The following is an 18,913-nucleotide window of genomic DNA, read 5'->3' as shown; positions in this document are numbered from 1 at the left end:
CATTCACAGTATGTCCAAAATCTGAAGTCCCGGTTGAAAGAAAGCTATGATATTGCCTCGAAGAATGCTGTTAAAGCATCTGAAAAGAACAAGGTCCGCTTTGATCAAAGAGTTATTCCTTCAAGGTTGGAGCCTGGAGATCGAGTGCTTGTCCGTAATGTTCGATTGAGAGGTAAACACAAGCTCAGTGATAAGTGGGAGCAGGACATCTACGTTGTGGTGGATCAAGCTGGAGACCTACCAGTCTATACAGTGAAGCCAGAGCGTTGTGATGGTCCTAAACGTACTCTTCACAGAGATCTTCTTTTACCATGTGGTTTCCTCCCTGCTGTTGAAGAGCCGTTCATTGAGGCCAGTTCAGTCTCAAGGCCAAGAACGCGGCAGCAGCGTGAGATCCCTCCTGACTCTGAGGTCTCTGAAGAGGAAGACTCTCCACCTGAACCAACAGTTCTTGGTCTGGATTCAAGTCCAATGAAGTTCACTGTGGAGAAGTTTTATAAAAAGGCTTCATCCCCAAGTGTTGCCAATGACTATCTTTCTCCACCAATGACACCTGCGAGTGAACCAGCTGTTGTTGATGAAGGATCAGAGAGTGAGCACTTACCTGAAGAAGAGACGTTACCTGTAACACCTGACCATTTATCTGAAGCTGAAGAATCGGTAGCACCTGTTGAAGCTGACTTACCTGAACACCTATCTGAGTCTGAAGCCGAGGAAGAAGAAGAGTCTGTCGAACTACCTGTGGAAAGAAACTCTGGAAGTGTCAGTCCCGAATTTGTTGAAATTCCACTCACTGAAGACTCTGAAGAATCTGTCGATCCTGAGACGTCAGTTTCTAGTGTCTTTGAGCCCCTAAACTTTGATTTAACTCTTGATTCTGTAGAACCAGAACCCGGTCCAAGACGTTCTGTGCGTCAACGATTACCACCTAAAAGGTTGCAGTACAGTTCGCTTGGTAATCCCCTGATATCTGTGGTTCAAACCCTTTTACATAGTATATCTGAGGCATTAAATCCTGCTTCTACCACCAGTTCGGTTATTCACGTGGTTTAACATGCAACGGGACGTGCATGGGTTTAAAGGGGGAGGGTGTAACCCAGGTTGAAATCTGGTAATATATTATTAGTTCTGCTGCCCCTTTAAGAAGTGATCTCATGCCACCCCAGTCATGTGACTGTGCTTGGCCAATCGCGCAGTAGAGCACGAGTTTAATTAGGCTGCAGCTTCTTCCTCATTCAGAGGTGTGGGGAAGCTGATCGGCAGCTGTGGACAGGTTTGTGTTCAACAAACAATTCACTCTTTTGCTTGATTCATTCTTTTAAGTTAAACACATCATTATAACTTTTAGAATAACTTAGTGGCTGCAGGGGATTGTCACCGTCACCAGATTGCCATATGTTTACTTAGAGGAACTGGTGAGTACTCTGAATGAATGAACTACATGCTGAAAGCTAACATGTTAGCCAAATATTCACCAACTGGTTTTGATTAATTTTATGCTTTTGTGACATTTGCATTTGTGGGTTACAAATATATTTGTTTTCAGTAAGTGTGTTTATATGTAGTAAGGAAATCTGATTGTAGTACTGTTGAATTTATTTGAACTTTGTGCAGCCAATACAACTTTAACATTGTACTGTTTATTGTGTTGTCATGGCCTTAATGTTTATTATTTGTAGTTTGTACATTTATTGATTCATTTTGTAATAATTTAGAATTGTGTGCACATGAAAATGATATCTGAGTGTGGAATGAGCTGATGCTTAGTTTCAACTTAGCCCTGTTATTTACTGGTCCTGTTGTTGTACTACAGGCCAGGTTTTTTCTCTCTGTCTGGAGACGAATGATGGCGAGCCGAATTTCTATTGCTGGGAGCCTACCATCCGTGTAGCATCCACTGAATAGCCATCCTACTGGTCTGGTAGGAAGGTTGTCCACAGCCTGTCCCCCACACACTTCTCCATAGACTAGTGCTTCAACCCCACATACACATCGTTCACATGATGAACAATAACTTACGGACTTATCACTACAAACTTCCATAAAACCCTTGTGGGTTGTCGCGCTGGTCTTGTATACCATCTATTGCTGGGACAGTTCTTTTTCTTTTTGGTTTTTGTGTGTGTGTATTTGCTGTAATTTATATTAGTATATACTTGAACAACAACTATCAAGTGCACTTAACTACAAACCGGTTCAACTGCAGTCTGTAAATATTTTGGGATTCTTTTCTTTTTCTTTCCTTTCATTATTTCTATTTGTAAATATTTTGTTTAATTATTTTGCAATATATGGTACCTGCACCAAATTTAAACTTATGTTTCTGTGTTGTTACTGACCACCAGCTCCTGTAGACGAATTTAGACTTCTGTTATTTTACTAGCCTAAGACATATTAATATCGGTTAACCGTCTCAAACACCCGTTACAAGGCAATGTTGTCAAAAATATAGATTTTTCAATACATATCGTTTCTGAAATCTCTGAAACGTTTCCAATACTAATTTTTCGCAAAACAGATTCACGATACCAGCTGCGCTTTCTCACTCACTTATCTCTCCTATAGCGAACTACACACAAACCCGCCTCCCCTCACTCATTCCTTTCATTTGCTCTGGATGAATATTGTTTGTGTTACAGGGCTTGAATTTTGGCATGGGATTGCATGTATTGAACATAATTTTACTAATTCCTTCAGATGTTGTGCTTACACCCAAAGTGCCTGCACATAAAGCCACCTCTCAGTACTAAATTAAGTTCTTTTTCAATACTTATTGAGCTTAAACAGTCAAATACACACAAAATAATGTCAAAATGCCGGTCTTGGCGAGTAAACACAGTAAACATTTAAGAAAGAAAACATGTGTAACAGTATAATGGATCTGTGTGTCAAGTCTTAACCCTTGTTATGTTGCGGGTCAATTTGACCCGTTTAGATTTTATAGTTGCTGGAAATACTGGTTAACCTATGTTTTTTTGTCTTGATATTTTGTGACTTTTTCTCATTTATCATCATGAACATGCATGCAAAGTTTCAACATGCTGGTGTTTTTTGACATATACAAACAAAATTACTGTTCCTTTCGTGATGTTCGCGGGTCAATTTGACCCGCATATTTTAACGCTCTAAGGCAACTGTACGGACCCAAAATAATAACATTTCTTGGTTATACTTTATTTTATTTTTTTACTACCTTATGAAGCTAAAAAATTAGGTTTTCCACACTTATTTCAATACAGAAAAATATTTTGTCAGCCACAGATGGTAAAAATTACCTATAATTTATTTTTTCAAGCTACCTGAAATAATATTAAATCTTTTTTTTTTTCTTGATATTTTGTGACTTTTTTGCATTTATCTTCATGAACATGCATGCAAAGTTTCAACATGCTGGTGTTTTTTTTTTTTACATATACAAACAAAATTACTATTACGTTTGTGATGTTCGCAGGTCAATTTGACCCCCAACAGGCTATTCAAAAGCAACTGTACAGACACAACATAAAAACATTTATTTTATGTATCAACTGGGCATCAACTCCAGTTCTAAAGTGTAAGTGTATCTAAAAGTGCTCTAACCCAAACCAAACACACTTGAAAAAGCTAAATCATGGTGTTCAGAGTTAATTGCAAATTACAAATGAAAATCTTTGACAGACGCAGATAGTAAAATAAGCTCTCATTTATATATTCAAGATATCTGAAATATCTTGAGACTTCGACATAGACTGCAGGAAAAATTAGCTCAGATTAATTGATTAATTGTTCAGTTATGATGTTCTAAGCAAAAAAAAAAAAAAAGTAAAAAAAAAAATGTATATTCAAATATATATAAATATAATGTATATTCAAATTTTGTCAAAGCAAAACAGTTTTAAAAAATCTTAAAAAAAAAAAAAAATTAAATCATATCTTCAGATATATATATTTTGGAATATTTGACAAATGTTGATATTAAAAGTTTACAGTTTGTACCTGAATCTTTGTTGTTTTTCATAGTGTGATTTTTGAGGAATTGTATTGAATCCAATGCGGGTCAATTTGACCCGGACCATAAGGGGAGTGCACAGAATTCCAACATAACACAAGGGTTAAAGTGACAGCAGCCTAATATACCTGCTACCAAATTATGAGATAATATAAAAAAATATCTATATGGCAGTTTTTCCTAATGGTATCCGATGTCAAAATTGTTGCCAGTGAAAATGTTGAGTGGCTAGTAACTTTGGAAAACCACTAGCCACAGTGGCTGGTGAGCAAAAAAGTTATTGTCAAGCCCTGATTATAGTCTAAATCTTACGTTCATATAGTTAAAATAAACCATGGTGCACCAAAAAACACACGTTTTGTTCCTTGAATGGCATGTTTCTGGTTTATGGAAGGACTTTATCCAAATAAAATATTTAATGAACTTAACTCAACTGAGAAAACATTTTCAGTCATGACTCTCGGAGTGAATAAATTTCAACCAGCATTCATTGGCATGTGGCATGAAATATACATAGGCTTGATTTTGGTGGACGAGATCTGCTACACTGCTGCTGCTGAGCAAATACAATAATTTGTTCAGCTTAGTCAAAAATAACAAACAAAGGAAAGGCTGCTGCAAGAAATGGTAGAACCCCCATAGCAGATCTCTACAAGTGGCACTGGGGAGGAGGAGAGAGAACAGAAGCTTTCATATCGCACAGCTTACCGATCGCAGGCTAGCGTATGATATAAATGGTTACGTGGATTCTGATTAAGCTGGTGCCACGGCGTTGAAAGAACCAAATCGCGTTCGGTTAGTTTCATGCCTGAATTATGTATTTTAACATAGTATATATTTTAAGGATTTGTTCTAGTTTTGTTGTATGTGATGCAAATGAATTTGAGGCTTGATCAGGATTTAAAATTGGGTCTCCTGTGTTAAACGTTTTAAAACGGTTTCACTTCAAGTATATTTTTCTAAAGTACAATTATTTTAAAGTGTGTTAAAAGTTGTATTGTGAAAATAGGTAAAAGCATGATGCTAATATACTTTTAATATATTTAAAGATAGTAAAAAAATGTGTTTGTATATTTGCAATGTACTATTGAAAAATGGAATATATTTCAAATACAATAAAGTATGCTTTTTTCACTAGGGCAAGCAGGGTAATGCTAACTTCGGGGTTGGCCTACAAAAATATGTCATTCCTGCAGCACTCTAGCCAATTATGTAGTCAAAACTTTCATTCTACAAAATTAAAAGAAGGGAAAATTATTTAAAAGCACACAAGCATATATCACATTGACATTTAAAAATTACAATGTGTTTTCATGTTAATATATACAAATTCAAACAAATAAATGATTAAAATCCCACTGAATAGAACAGTACTTCTGAGTCATACTGTAAGTAGGCTGAAATGAAAAATAAAACATAGAGAAGTACAGACAGACAGATAGACAGATAGATAGATAGATAGATACACTCAAAAAAATGCTGGGTTGTTTCTGTAAACAAATTGTTGGGTTGATTGTGCTGGGTCAAAAAGTTGGGTTGTTTGGGGTACTGTAAAACACATTATTGGGTTGCTCATGCTGGGTCAAATGAGTTGTAAGGGGGTCATTCACAAATAAACCGTTGGTTGGGTTATTTTGACTCAGCAACTGGTTACTGTTTTCATTCTTTGCGGAACTTTCTGGATTCTTCACTTCTGACTCGAGGAGCACGCCACTCGGCCCAGGCAGTGTTTTATGGTAAGTTAATATGAATGTTTACCTATATTTTTAATAAGTTGTGGTGGTAGCAGCAAGCTAATTTCACTGTTCAACATACAGTCTTTGATATGGAAGTGTGAGGGGTAACTTATTTATTCTGTGAAACATTAATTAGCCACAGCTAGCCGGTTAGAATTTTTGACAAAATGCCGCATCGTTAAATCCTTAGTTGAAATTAAACCAGCTATATCAGCAGCCTTTTTGAAATATGCAGTTTAAATTCTAAATTCATCATGTAATTATCGTAGGCCTGCTATTCATTGTGGACGTTGCGTATTTAAAAGTGAGAAAAGCGTTTTGTATGAAATCCATACGCGCAGTTTCCCTCACAGGGCTCGCGCGTAAAATCAGCGGGAAATGAGTCTCTAATGTAGGCTAGCTAGTGAGTTGTGAGTGAAAAGTCTGCTGGCGTAGTTTTAGAAATACTCGTCAGAAGAAATGAGGTAAGTTCCAGCACAGTCTGCGTGTGTCTTCTGTAATGTCTCGAACCATCATTTCTGCCAAAAAAAAAAAGGCTTTCAAGAGCTTGATATAGCCTAGTTTTTTTTTGTAAATGTATGACTTGCAATCTTTATAAACATCGACTGAGGAAAGGAGAAATAAATGGACAGGCGCCAGTTTTGAGAAGAAAAGTATACCCGTTTAGTTGAACGAATGATCGTCAATATTTAAAACTTAAAAAATGTAAACTTACATGATAGCCTACCCTACCATAATGCATGTCATCTTTCATTTTATTGTGTGTAAGTTAACATCTAAACGAGGCGATCATCAGCGCTGCCAGTCAGGAGATTAACGAGCAGCTTTGTGGGTTTGTGAGTTTTAATGTTAAAGACACTATCAACATTACAGTAATATTTTACTTTTAATAAAATAATAAATAATTTTAATGCCTTAATGTTGATCATATTTGTCCAAATTACTCTTTTATTACTATAATTCAGTTTGCAAATACTGAATACACATTTTGTTTGTTTTTCACATTTGGTCATTTGGTAATGTTTGCAATAATTTTAATTGCATATTCAATAATAAATTGATACTTCCACAAAAATAGCTTAACTTGACATAAGTCAACATTTAACATAGGTCAGCCGGAACCAGGGACACTTTCCTATAACACCTGATGTACTCATTATTTAATAAGAAGAATGGCATCTATGCTAATGTTTGTCTTTCTGTTCATTCTAAAGTTTACTGAAGTCAGCCGGATCCAGGTCGTATCCAGATCAGAAGGTGGACCTGCGCCTGGACCCATCCATGACGCATCCCTGAAGGGCCAACCTCATCAGCCCTGTGAAGGCCTCATCGACATGACTGATCCTCAACAAACTCGTCTCCATACCGGTGTGATGACTCCGACTTCCAACCAGATGGAACTGGATAAATATTCTGAATGTTCTTATTCAATCTGACCTCTGACCTGTAATCATAATCATACACTGTTCGCTCGTTGGCCAGAGGAGAACTGAGCGACTGAGTCTGGGTTCTCACAAGGTTTTTCTCTCCATTCTGTCACTGATGGAGTTTTGGTTCCTTGCCACTGCTGCCTTGGCTTTTGGCTTGCTTAGTTGGGGACATTTAATATTCAACAATATTATTGATTTGCCTAAAGGTGGACGATGACGCAATTTTCTTCTAGAAACAAACTTTGTTGTATTATATTCATGTTACAGTATTACTGTGAAGCTGCTTTGATACAATCTGTATTGTAAAAAGCGCTATATAAATAAAGATGACTTGACTTGACTTGTGTAATCAACAGGTGAGGACCAACATGGTTGAATATTTACAAAATGAGATGACTGGTGAATTGCTGCACATTCTGTGCCTCAGGGATGAAATGAGGGGGACATGTCAGACCTTTGACATTGATTAACATTTGTATTCGATAAAGAAAAGTATTAAAGAAATGTATAAAATAAAAAAATGAGATTGAAATCATACAGTGGCCTCTCTGGTTTATTGTATTACAGAGATAATAATTATTTTACATTCATAATATAACAAATATTTGTTTCTAATTTTATGAGACAATAAATAACCCAGCACATGAGTAAGACTTAACCCAGCAAGAGGGTTAATTTCACCCACTGGTTGGGTCAAATGAATGACCCAGAAATATGGGTTAAATGGTAAAACCCAGCACTTGGGTCAAACCAACCCAGCGCGTGTTCTGTCCAATAGTGACCCAGCAGTGTGGTTAAGGTTGGGTTATTTTTTAACCCAGCAGTTTTTAGAGTGTAGATAGATAGATAGATAGATAGATAGATAGATAGATAGATAGATAGATAGATAGATAGATAGATAGATAGATAGATAGATAGATAGATAGATAGATAGATTGTCATTTTTGTGGCCACCTGGGGGCGCCTCGTGTACCAAGATTAGTTACAGCACCATTGTTATCATATTTAAATATGTTTATGAGGGTCGGGGCGTTACCTGTTTTGGAACCTGAGTAAACTGTATATATAGCTCAAACTGAGCTGCTGAATCCATAGACTATGTAGTTCCTTATGTGCATGTACTGTATATTTTCTTTGTTTTTTGGTCTCTATCTGACTGTGGTTGATTCCCCTCAGAGTTTCAACGATATCTGTGTGATTTTATTTTTTAGATTTACAAAGGAAATATTGTGTTTTGATCCTGCATATCAGTTTATATCTTCGTAATGACCTCAAATGAAACTGACATTTACTCTGAGAATGTGCTTCTCTGCTATCCACTCCTGCCGGACTCCTGTCCGAGAGCTCATCGTCTTACTGTCCTTAAAGTGGCATTGTATGTTTTCATGGTGCTGATGATCCTCTTAACAGTTTTTGGGAATCTGCTGATCATCATCTCCATCTCTCACTTCAAACATCTACAGTCTCCAACTCATCTGATCGTTCGCTCTCTGGCTGCCAGTGATTGTCTGCTGGGCTCTTTGGTCATGCCGTACAGCATGGTGCGATCTGTTGAAGGCTGCTGGTATCTGGGAAATGTTGTGTGTAAAGTGCATTCTAGTTTGGACATGACTTTCAGCATTTCTTCTTTAATACATCTTAGTTTAATATCTATTGACAGGTACTGGGCCGTTTGTGATCCTTTAAGATACAAAATGAGGGTCACAAATAACATTGTGACTCTGTTTACTACATTCGCGTGGCTGTTTTCATTTCTCTACAGTTTTTCTATTGTGTTTTCAGGTGTGAACAAATTTGGCTTAGAGTCGTTTATCATGCAGGTTTACTGTGTGGGAAGTTGTGTTCTTTTTTTTAACAAACAGTGGGGTCTTATATGCTCACTTCTCACATTCTTCCTCCCTGGGACGATCATGAGCTCTCTGTATATGAAAATCTTCCATGTTGCAAGAAAACATGCAAAGGTAATGTCAGAAAGAGTGACTGTGGCGACAGCAGGAGGGTTGAAGAGCCAAAGCTCTGCACAAAGAGAAGGAAAAGCAGCAAAAACTCTGGCCATTGTCATGGGTGTTTTTTACATCTGCTGGCTGCCTTTTTTTGCCGCCACTGCTGTTGATCCTTTCCTCAATTTCGTGACTCCTGGTGATGTTTTTGATGCTTTGGTTTGGTTTGGATACTTTAACTCCACTTGTAACCCATTGATCTATGGTTTTTTCTATCCACGCTTTCAGAAAGCCTTTAAGATTCTCATATCCACTTATATCTGTGGATTCAATGACTCAAACACCTTGATACTTGAATGAATATTATCATATTTACTTTTATGCATCTTTTAATGCTAGTCCATCCATTAATAAATAATGTTAACTTTGTTTATTAAATGTAAACATGTTAATGCTATTGAAAGAAATTATATCTGCATTTTCCTCTCCAGTCTAACCATCCCAAATGTTAAACAATAATGTATTGAATTGAATTGAATCAGGACAATACTGAAATAATTGAATGCCTTAAATGATTACATTGTTTAATTATTATTATTTTTTTTTTTTAGCTAACTGTGATATGTATATGTACATTTCTGAAATACATAACTTAGTCACCTTTTATAAAAGATCACTCTAAATTGTAATGTGGACTCATGCACTTTCTTAGAGAGAGGGAGAGAGATCATGATATAGATCTTAATAGTTATTTCCCATTTTTTTTCCATAAATATAATTTAAAAATTTTTTTTATATCATTATTCTTTGCAAAGTTTCTGATGATTGTGTGCCAACACTGACAATCATAAACTCAACACAAATAGTGTAATTACTACAATATTTAAATTTTTAACTTTTATTGAAAAAGCTTTCATGCAGGTTTTATGCAATTAGTAGAATAAATAACATTTGATTTGTTTTATTTATTTTTTTTTTATCTGCAATATTTGATCGAATTACTTGTGTGGGAGAGATACACTGGACTAACCGAGATGGACAGGTTTATCCATGGTTATACAACATCTAACAACAACCAAAGAGAAGATGGGGTTTAGGGTTAAATTTTGCATACATCTGCATTTGAAAATGCCTTAATACATACGTATAGCCCATTAAATAAAATATTTAAGATTAAGTATCAAGTATAAGTCATTTAAATGTTACCAATGAGTTAACAGGTCCTTTTCTAACCAATATAGAGGGTTACCATGTGTTACAATGTGACATACCAGATTCACATGAATCAAATATTTATGCTTAAAATGATAAAACTAAAATATAAACCTCTGGAACATCTGCTTGAATTATTCATGATGTGATGTAGGCTACTTGACTGGCAGTTCTGAAGCATTTAAAATGAAATGATATCACAAGCTTCTTTTCTTAAAAGAGATATACAAGAAATCAAATTTCACGTCGCACTCAGGCAGTGATTGCACAACAAAAAATGTTCTGTTATTTCTGTTAATAGTGAGAGACACTCCTTACAAGGATATTCCTGCTCCTTCCTGTGCGCATCACAGTCATCTCACTTTTGCAATCAATAAAATGTCATCTCAGGAAGAAGGAAATCCAGACCTACAAGATTTTTGGTATTATGTGTCTCAAACTTTGGCAAAATAGCTATCATCTGCATCAAATAAAACTAGTTTTGAAATCTTCAACTTGTCCCTAAACTGTGCAAAATAAATCTCAAGTGCAAATAGTGCAGTTACAACCTACTATTGGCCCTGTCCCAAATGGAACAGCCATCTACTGGTTGTTGTGGTAATTTAGTGTCTTTTTTTAATTTTAAAATACAAGTGTTTGTTTTTCACCAAGTGTTAGTTTTCCTATACATCATGAAACTTAGTTTTACAAATGGGGGCAACCTTTGAAGGATATTCAAAAAATGTTTTTGGTCATCACATTAAAAATAACAATTGGATAATATTTAGACTTTTGAGTTATGAAGTGTGTCACGTTTACAGTCTGATGCTGACGAGCAGAGGCTAAAAAAGTCAATTATAAGTCCTTTTATTAAAGAAAGTAAACTCCAATAGAGAAAAACATCAATGAAACAGTGTGTAAACAATACCAGACAATGAACTGAAGAAACTGAAGAGCTATAATATACAGGGTGATGAACTCAATGCCGAAAAGGTGAAAACTAATTAATCAATAACCAGAGCAAAAAATGAAGAGCGGGACATTGGACAACAGGTAACCAAGGAAATACAAATGAAAAATTAATGAAAACGAAGACAAGCAGGCAGGCTGTGACAGAACACCCCCCGGGGAAGGCACAACCTCACCCTATAACAGTTCTGGAGAGGAGACAGAGCGATGAAGCCAATTAGTATATATGGGGATGATTAGGAGGCCATGATGGACAGAGGCCACTGGGCAAATTTGGCAAGGATGCCGGGGTTACACCCCTACTCTTTCGAAAGACATCCTGGGATTTTTTTGTGACCACAGAGAGTCAGGACCTCGGTTTAACGTCTCATCCGAAGGACGGTGCTCTTTGACAGGATAGTGTCCCCATCACTATACTGGGGCGTTAGGACCCACAGAGACCACAGGGTAAGCACCTCCTGCTGGCCTCACTAACACCTCTTCCAGCAGCAACCTGGTTTTCCCAGAAGGTCCACCATCCATGTACTAACCAGGCTCAACCCTGCTTAGAAACCCTGGTGGGAGAAGCCATGGAGGGGTAGATGGTGGAAGGGCCCATGGAGAAGTGGATGGTGGAAAGGCCTATGGAGGTGTGGATGGTAGAAGGGCCCATGGAGGAGTGGATGGTGGGAAAAGCCATGGAGGAGTGGACGGTGGGAGAAGCCATGGAGGAGTGGATGGTGGGAGAAGACATGGAGGAGTGGATGGTGGAAGGGCCCATGGAGGAGTGGAAGGGCCCATGGAGGAGTGGATGGTAGAAGGGCCCATGGAGGTGTGGATGGTAGAAGGGCCCATGGAGGAGTGGATGGTGGGAAAAGCCATGGAGGAGTGGACGGTGGGAGAAGCCATGGAGGAGTGGATGGTGGGAGAAGACATGGAGGAGTGGATGGTGGAAGGGCCCATGGAGGAGTGGATGGTAGAAGGGCCCATGGAGGAGTGGATGGTAGAAGGGCCCATGGAGGAGTGGATGGTAGAAGGGCCCATGGAGGAGCGGATGGCTGATGAGAGTCTACTGTTTGAGCCCTTTCTAGATTTACCTATTTCTAATCTATTTTAACCTATTTCTGGGGCTGTATCTAATCTTGAGTTGAAGCTGCTTCCTCTAGCTCCTCTACTGCAGACAGCAAGCCAAATACGCTTGACCTTAATAGCTTAAAGATTATATGGGCAAACAAACTCGTGAAACTACACTTTTTTTGTGTGTTTTTGGTTAAATGTTTGAAATATGGTCTATGGTGAACACAAATTCAATATATTTTCATGTTTTATTTTATGATATTAAATACATCAGTCATACCCTCTTGTGTTTAAAAAAAAAAAAAAGCTTTTACTTGTCTTGTAAAAGGAGGTTGATGACAAGTGGCTAAACGGGACTTCAGAGGTTGTCGGGGACATTAAACGTCATAAGCCGAACAGAAAAAACTCATCTACTCAAAACTCCTTGTGGTTATAATTGTGCCTTTGCAAACTATTGTAACTCTAACTTTCAGGGAAAATGTTTTTAAACAAAGACTAAAAGAGTTGTCAAAGGCTTAGTGATGGTGACATTGAAGTCATGTGACCATGGTGTAGTTTTTTTTTACTTCTGCTGATTGTATTTAGGCTTCAAAATACATAAAAGTTGTGTTCATTTGTTAAGATTATCACAATGAACAAAACATGTTTCACAGATCAGCCAGGCTCTCCACCCAGCCAATCACAACGGTCACTCTCACCTGTATACTAATCACACACACACCTGCAATGCATCTATAGCTCTGCTACTTAAGCACACACCTCACACCAGTTCACCATCTGGTCTGGTTCATAGACATTTGTTCGGACTACCTACCTGACTCCTGCGATTTATCTCCAACGTTATACTCCAGTGATTTTTCTCCTATGTAATTCCTCTCTGAGTTTCTCCAGCATCTCATCACTCCATGTTTCCTGGTCGTGTGTGTGTGTGTGTGTGCGTGCGTGCGTGCGTGCGTGCGTGCGTGCGTGCGTACCAGCGAGGTGTGTGCTTCCATCTGCCATCCTGCATCCGTCATCCACAATCTCCTGCACCTGTAAGACAAAAGACTTCCCATTATCATCCATCTCATGTCAACGATATTTCTCATTGTCCTATTCACTCACCTGTTTCCCACCATTGCGCTCTGTGCTGCAAAATACCTGTCATCGTATTTCACTGTTTCCGAGTCTGTATTCCGTAACAGAAGACCGGACCTTAATAGTTGACAGGACCATGAGCGCACCCTATCCGTTTCAGAAGATTGTGGATGGCCTGCGCTGTGTCCTTTCATCCTCATCGCCATTTCCGCAAACACCACCACGACTCCTTTACTGGCGGTAGTTGCCAGCCCCATGGCCCGACCAGCGCCCTGCCCTGGCTTGGTGGAGGATTGCAACGGGTTCCTTCTCCATTGTTCGTTGGCCCTGGAGATGCAGCTGCATCTGTACACCACCGATTGAGCCAAGATTGCCTTCATCCTGTCTCTTCTGTCGTGGCGAGCGCTCCAATGGGCGGAAACAATCTGGAACCAGGCTGGTCCTGCAACACAGTCTCTAAATACTTTCATCAATCAATATAAGGGTCTGGGATGCAGCCTAGCATCAGCTTCAGCTGGCAGTGCGACGTCAGAAGACCCAAGCCGATGTTCGAGTGTGATGTGAACTTCTGGGTTGGCCTGCAAAAATGTTTCATCACTGCAGCACTCTATAGCCGAAGAAAATTACGTTGTCAAAACTTACATTCTACTAAATTAAAAGGGGAAATTATTAAAAGCATATATCAATGACAAATTACGTGATATATACAAATTCTCATTCCAGTTTATACACGTAAATAATCCAAATCCCACTGAATAGTACAGTATTTCCGAGTCATACTGATGAAACTGATTTTGAGATAAACTAAGATGATATCTGGTCTTTTATATCTCTCACCTCAGTTTTTGCCCTTTTTTGTTTGCTCATGGGCTACATTTGTGATGTGCTCACTCCTAGGTGGGAATTAAAAAATAAGATAGATTAGCAAATAAGAAAAAAATAAGAAAGTTACAGCACCATTGTTATCATATTCAAATGTTTATGAGGGTCGGGGCGTTACCTGTTTTGGAACCTGAGTAAACTGTATATATAGCTCAAACTGAGCTGCTGAATCCATAGACTATGTAGTTCCTTATGTGCATGTACTGTATATTTTCTTTGTTTTTTGGTCTCTATCTGACTGTGGTTGATTCCCCTCAGAGTTTCAACGATATCTGTGTGATTTTATTTTTTACTTTTACAAAGGAAATATTGTTTTTTGATCCTGTTTATATCTTCGTAATGACCTCAAATGAAACCGACATTTACTCTGAGAATGTGCTTCTCTGCTATCCACTCCTGCCGGACTCCTGTCCAAGAGCTCATCGTCTTACTGTGGTTAAAGTGGCATTGTATGTTTTCATGGTGCTAATGATCCTCATAACAGTTTTTGGGAATCTACTGATCATCATCTCCATCTCTCACTTCAAACATCTACAGTCTCCAACCCACATGATCGTTTGGTGTCTGGCTGCCAGTGATTGTCTGCTGGGCTCTTTGGTCATGCCGTACAGCATGGTGCGATCTCTTGAAGGCTGCTGGTATCTGGGAGATTTTGTGTGTAAAGTGCATTCTAGTTTGGACATGACTTTCAGCATTTCTTCTAAATTACATCTCAGTTTAATATCTGTTGACAGGTACTGGGCCATTTGTGATCCTTTAAGGTACAAAATAAGGGTCACAAACAACATTGTGGCTGTATTTACTACCTTCGCGTGGCTGTTTTCATTTCTCTACAGCTTTTCTATTGTATTTTCAGGTGTGAACACAACTGGCTTAGAGTCATTTATCATGCAGGTTTACTGTGTGGGAAGTTGTGTTCTGTTTTTTAACAAACAGTGGGGTCTTATATGTCCAATTCTCACATTCTTCCTCCCTGTGACAATCATGAGCTCTCTGTATATGAAAATCTTCCATGTTGCAAGAAAACATGCAAAGGTAATGTCAGAAAGAGTGACTGTGGCGGCAGCAGGAGGGTTGAAGAGCCAAAGCTCTGCACAAAGAGAAGGAAAAGCAGCGAAAACTCTGGCCATTGTCATGGGTGTTTTTTGCATCTGCTGGCTGCCTTTTTTTACCGCCACTGCTGTTGATCCTTTCCTCAATTTCATGACTCCTGTTGATGTTTTTGATGCTTTGGTTTGGTTTGGATACTTTAACTCCACTTGTAACCCATTGATCTATGGTTTTTTCTATCCACGCTTTCAGAAAGCCTTTAAGATTCTCATATCCACTTATATCTGTGACTTCAATAGCTCAAACACCTTGATACTTGAATGAATATTATCATATTGACTTTTATACATCTTTTAATGCTAGTCCATCCATGAATAAATAATTGTAACTTGGTTTATTAATTGCAAACATGTTAATGCTATTGTAAGAAATTATTTGATATGGCATGCATTTTCCTCTCCAGTCTAACCATCCCAAATATTAAACAGTATTGTCTTAAAATTAAACAGGACAAGACTGAAATATCGAAAAAGTGAAGTGTGCTATTTTGATTCGGATACAAAAACTAAAGTATGATTGGACAGACTACCCTTACGTAACAAAAATCCTTATCCCTGGTTTCCCCTTGTAACCATGTAGCCATAGTAACCATGGCGACAGATGTGGACAACTTCGTAGTGCTTAAAGGGACTGTAAGTAGGAATTTCTCCCATCTAGTGGTGAAATTGTATTTTGCATTCAAACGAATAATGCTCTCCAGCGCCTCACTTTTTCAAATGCGCGTTGCATCTACGGTAGCCGTTATGTACCAAAAAGCTATGACAGGATGTCTTATAATAGCACTTCGAGTTTTTCTTCGGGTGAACAGGTTTGTTATTTAAAACAAACTGAAACTTGAAACAACGAAAAAAGAATGCTACAGTATGAATTACTGACTGTGAAAAACATTAACTAAGGTAATTAGTAGTAATAAAGCCTTCTTTACTCGTTATATTTTTTGAAGTGCGTGCATTGTTAGATATCATCATCATCATCAGAGCCTTCTCTAATGTTACTTTACTCAATAGCTGCTATTCATCAAAGAGCCTGTTTAACTTTTACTATAAATGTTCTTCTGTCTATATAATAAAGTACTTCTCTATATAATGTAGCCCTGTTGAAATTATCTATAATATTTTCTTCAAAACTTATCTTATATTGTTTTGTTTATTTGATTTATGTTGTATTTTTGTTTTTTTCATGTGTATTGAAAATGATTTTATATTGTTAGCAGTGTATAAAGTTTGTCTAGGTTCTGATTGGGTATTTCACATGTCAGTTTGGTTTGGAGAGCAATGTGATAGGCCAGAGGGGGCGGGAGGAGAGAGCGGGAAGAGAGAGGGGACGAAGAAGAGGAGATAGAAGGAAAAAATAACTACGTCGACACAGAGTGTGACGCAGTTACAATTTGAGTGTTCTTTTGTTTTATTAATAGTAGTGAGTCTATATAATTTCGTACAGAAGTTAAAGTGTTGATCTCCTACTTTATTCATCATGAGTGCATGTAAGTTAGTACATACTCGCGAATGTGACGCACTTGTTATTCACGAGTGATTTGGATGAACCGGAGACTGAGCTCCTCCGGCCACGTTGGATTTCATCACCAGGTAGTGCTTCAGGTACCCTGGATTGCCTGTAAGTTCCCCTGGCCTCGTTGGATTCCCTGATCGGGACCGCACGGCGAGTGTTGAACGTTTTGCTCGGTGCAGCAGTCTTTGTCCTTCCTGTCGCTCTCTTTGTTGATCCATTTGTCGTGGGACTATGATGATGTGAGCATGACGACCGTGAGTAGTAACGTTACTTTACATTATTGTTGGCTCTAGTAAGAGTGAAGCGGCGATTTGTATTTTTTCCGCCCCACCGCACACGAGCATCGTTCAGGCCTGCAACTCTTTTATTTTGTTTACTTTATTGGGACTATTTTTGTCAGTTTTATTTTTATTTTTCAAAAGTCTGGGCCCAGTGAAAATTAATAACTGTCTGAAAAGAAATGTAAAGTGGTGTGAAAGTTTTGAATATAGCCTACTCCATCCATTTCAATGTGAGTGATGTAAAGTTATTTACTGTGTTGGATAACTGGTTTTGGAGGTTCGTTTCCCAACTTTAGTTAATCTTCAAGTAACAGGGAAACAATTGAGTATTTCAAATTGAGTATTTATTCCTGTTTTCTTATTACACTTACATTCTGTGATTTTAAAAGCTTTCATTCACTTTCCCTTCAATATAATATATATATACCACAGTAACGAACCCAGAGCACTCTAGATAACGTTATTAGAACATAGCCTATAGAGTGCTACATAAATTGGAGGCACCGCTGGGATTTTCCCCCCCATTTTTTCTACCACATAGGCTAGTGTGTTATTGTGAGAGACATATATTACCCAGTATGGATACTCCCAAAAATTTAACCATGGGTGAACTCATTGAATGGTGTGAGGGTTTAGGAGTTAACCCCTCCCATGCTTTTGTGTTAAGTGGAGTGCCCACTGATTTAGATGTATCAGACATTGAAGAATTGGCACAAACAGTAAAAGTTTTTGGGAGAGTACGAGTAAGGGATGAAAAATACTACTCTTACATGCAAAGTAAAATTGTGCTGTGCGAGTGTAGGCAGCCAGTAAACCCAGATCATACCCCACCTGAGATCCGACCTGCTAGTGGAGAAATTCCCTGGAAGATAATTCTACTTACCCCAAGAGAGTCAGAGCAGTTTTCTGATAAATTTCGCAAGTTATTACAAGAAGAGGGGAAGACTATGGATGATGTCAGGGCTCTTTTCTCCAAGGATCCCCTTCAAGGAAGTTCACCTGATAGTATCATCCGAGCAGTTGGAGATCTACTTGAGAAAACCATGAGACCCAGCAGTGATGCTAATGCTTTCAGACGTTTGAGAACGTTTTCTGGGAGCATTCCCACTCCTCCAGGTGAAGAAAGTCTAGAACATTGGCTTTCTCATGCACAGTTAATGGTTGAAGAGTGTAGCTGTTCCAACAGAGAAAAACGCACAAGGATAGTTGAAAGCTTAAAGGGACCCGCTTTAGATATTATTCAAGCAGTGAGGCTAAACGATCCAGATGCAACCCCTACTGATTATTTGAAGGCATTGGAGAATGCTTTTGGTACTCCTGAGTCAGGGGAGGACTTGTATTTTGCTTTCAGATCTATGCACCAGCAGTCTGGTGAAAAGCTGTCTGATTTCTTGCAAAGGTTGGAGAGATCTCTTAGAAGAGTTTTGCACAGAGAGGGAATATCGCCCCAACGCACAGACCAAGTTAGGCTAGAACAGCTTATTAGAGGTTCCACACAATCTGACATGATACTGGTGCATCTACGGCTAAGGGAGAGAAGAGAGAAGCCTCCTACCTTTTTGCAGTTGTTGAATGAGATCAGAGAGGAAGAAGAATATGAAGCCTCACGTCGAAAGCTGAATCCTACGGTGAGACAGGTTCAGGCTACCAAAGAGACGAAGTCAAATTCTTCTGAAATTCAAGAGCTAAAAGCCGAAATCAAAGTGTTAACTTCTAAATTGAAGAAAAGAGATTCTGAGCCTGA

At 38.4% G+C, this 18,913-nt stretch overlaps 2 protein-coding genes across 2 annotated transcripts; both read left to right on the top strand.

The window, feature by feature from the left end:
• Positions 1-8,419: 8,419 nt before the first annotated feature.
• On the top strand, positions 8,420-9,454 carry LOC311067989 (trace amine-associated receptor 4-like; the record flags this gene model as incomplete). Its single annotated transcript, XM_084090132.1, has 1 exon — positions 8,420-9,454. One exon carries the CDS (start codon positions 8,420-8,422, stop codon positions 9,452-9,454), a length of 1,035 nt encoding a protein of 344 aa, XP_083946258.1.
• Positions 9,455-14,608: 5,154 nt separating this feature from the next.
• On the top strand, positions 14,609-15,643 carry LOC311068353 (trace amine-associated receptor 4-like; the record flags this gene model as incomplete). The annotated part of the gene is made up of 1 exon (XM_084090736.1): positions 14,609-15,643. One exon carries the CDS (start codon positions 14,609-14,611, stop codon positions 15,641-15,643), a length of 1,035 nt encoding a protein of 344 aa, XP_083946862.1.
• Positions 15,644-18,913: the final 3,270 nt, after the last annotated feature.

Source organism: Abramis brama (genome assembly GCF_963993115.1).
Source record: "Abramis brama genome assembly, chromosome: 18".
In the NCBI taxonomy this organism is placed as follows: Eukaryota; Metazoa; Chordata; class Actinopteri; order Cypriniformes; family Leuciscidae; genus Abramis; species Abramis brama.
This window is presented reverse-complemented; position numbering and strand designations above follow the sequence as displayed.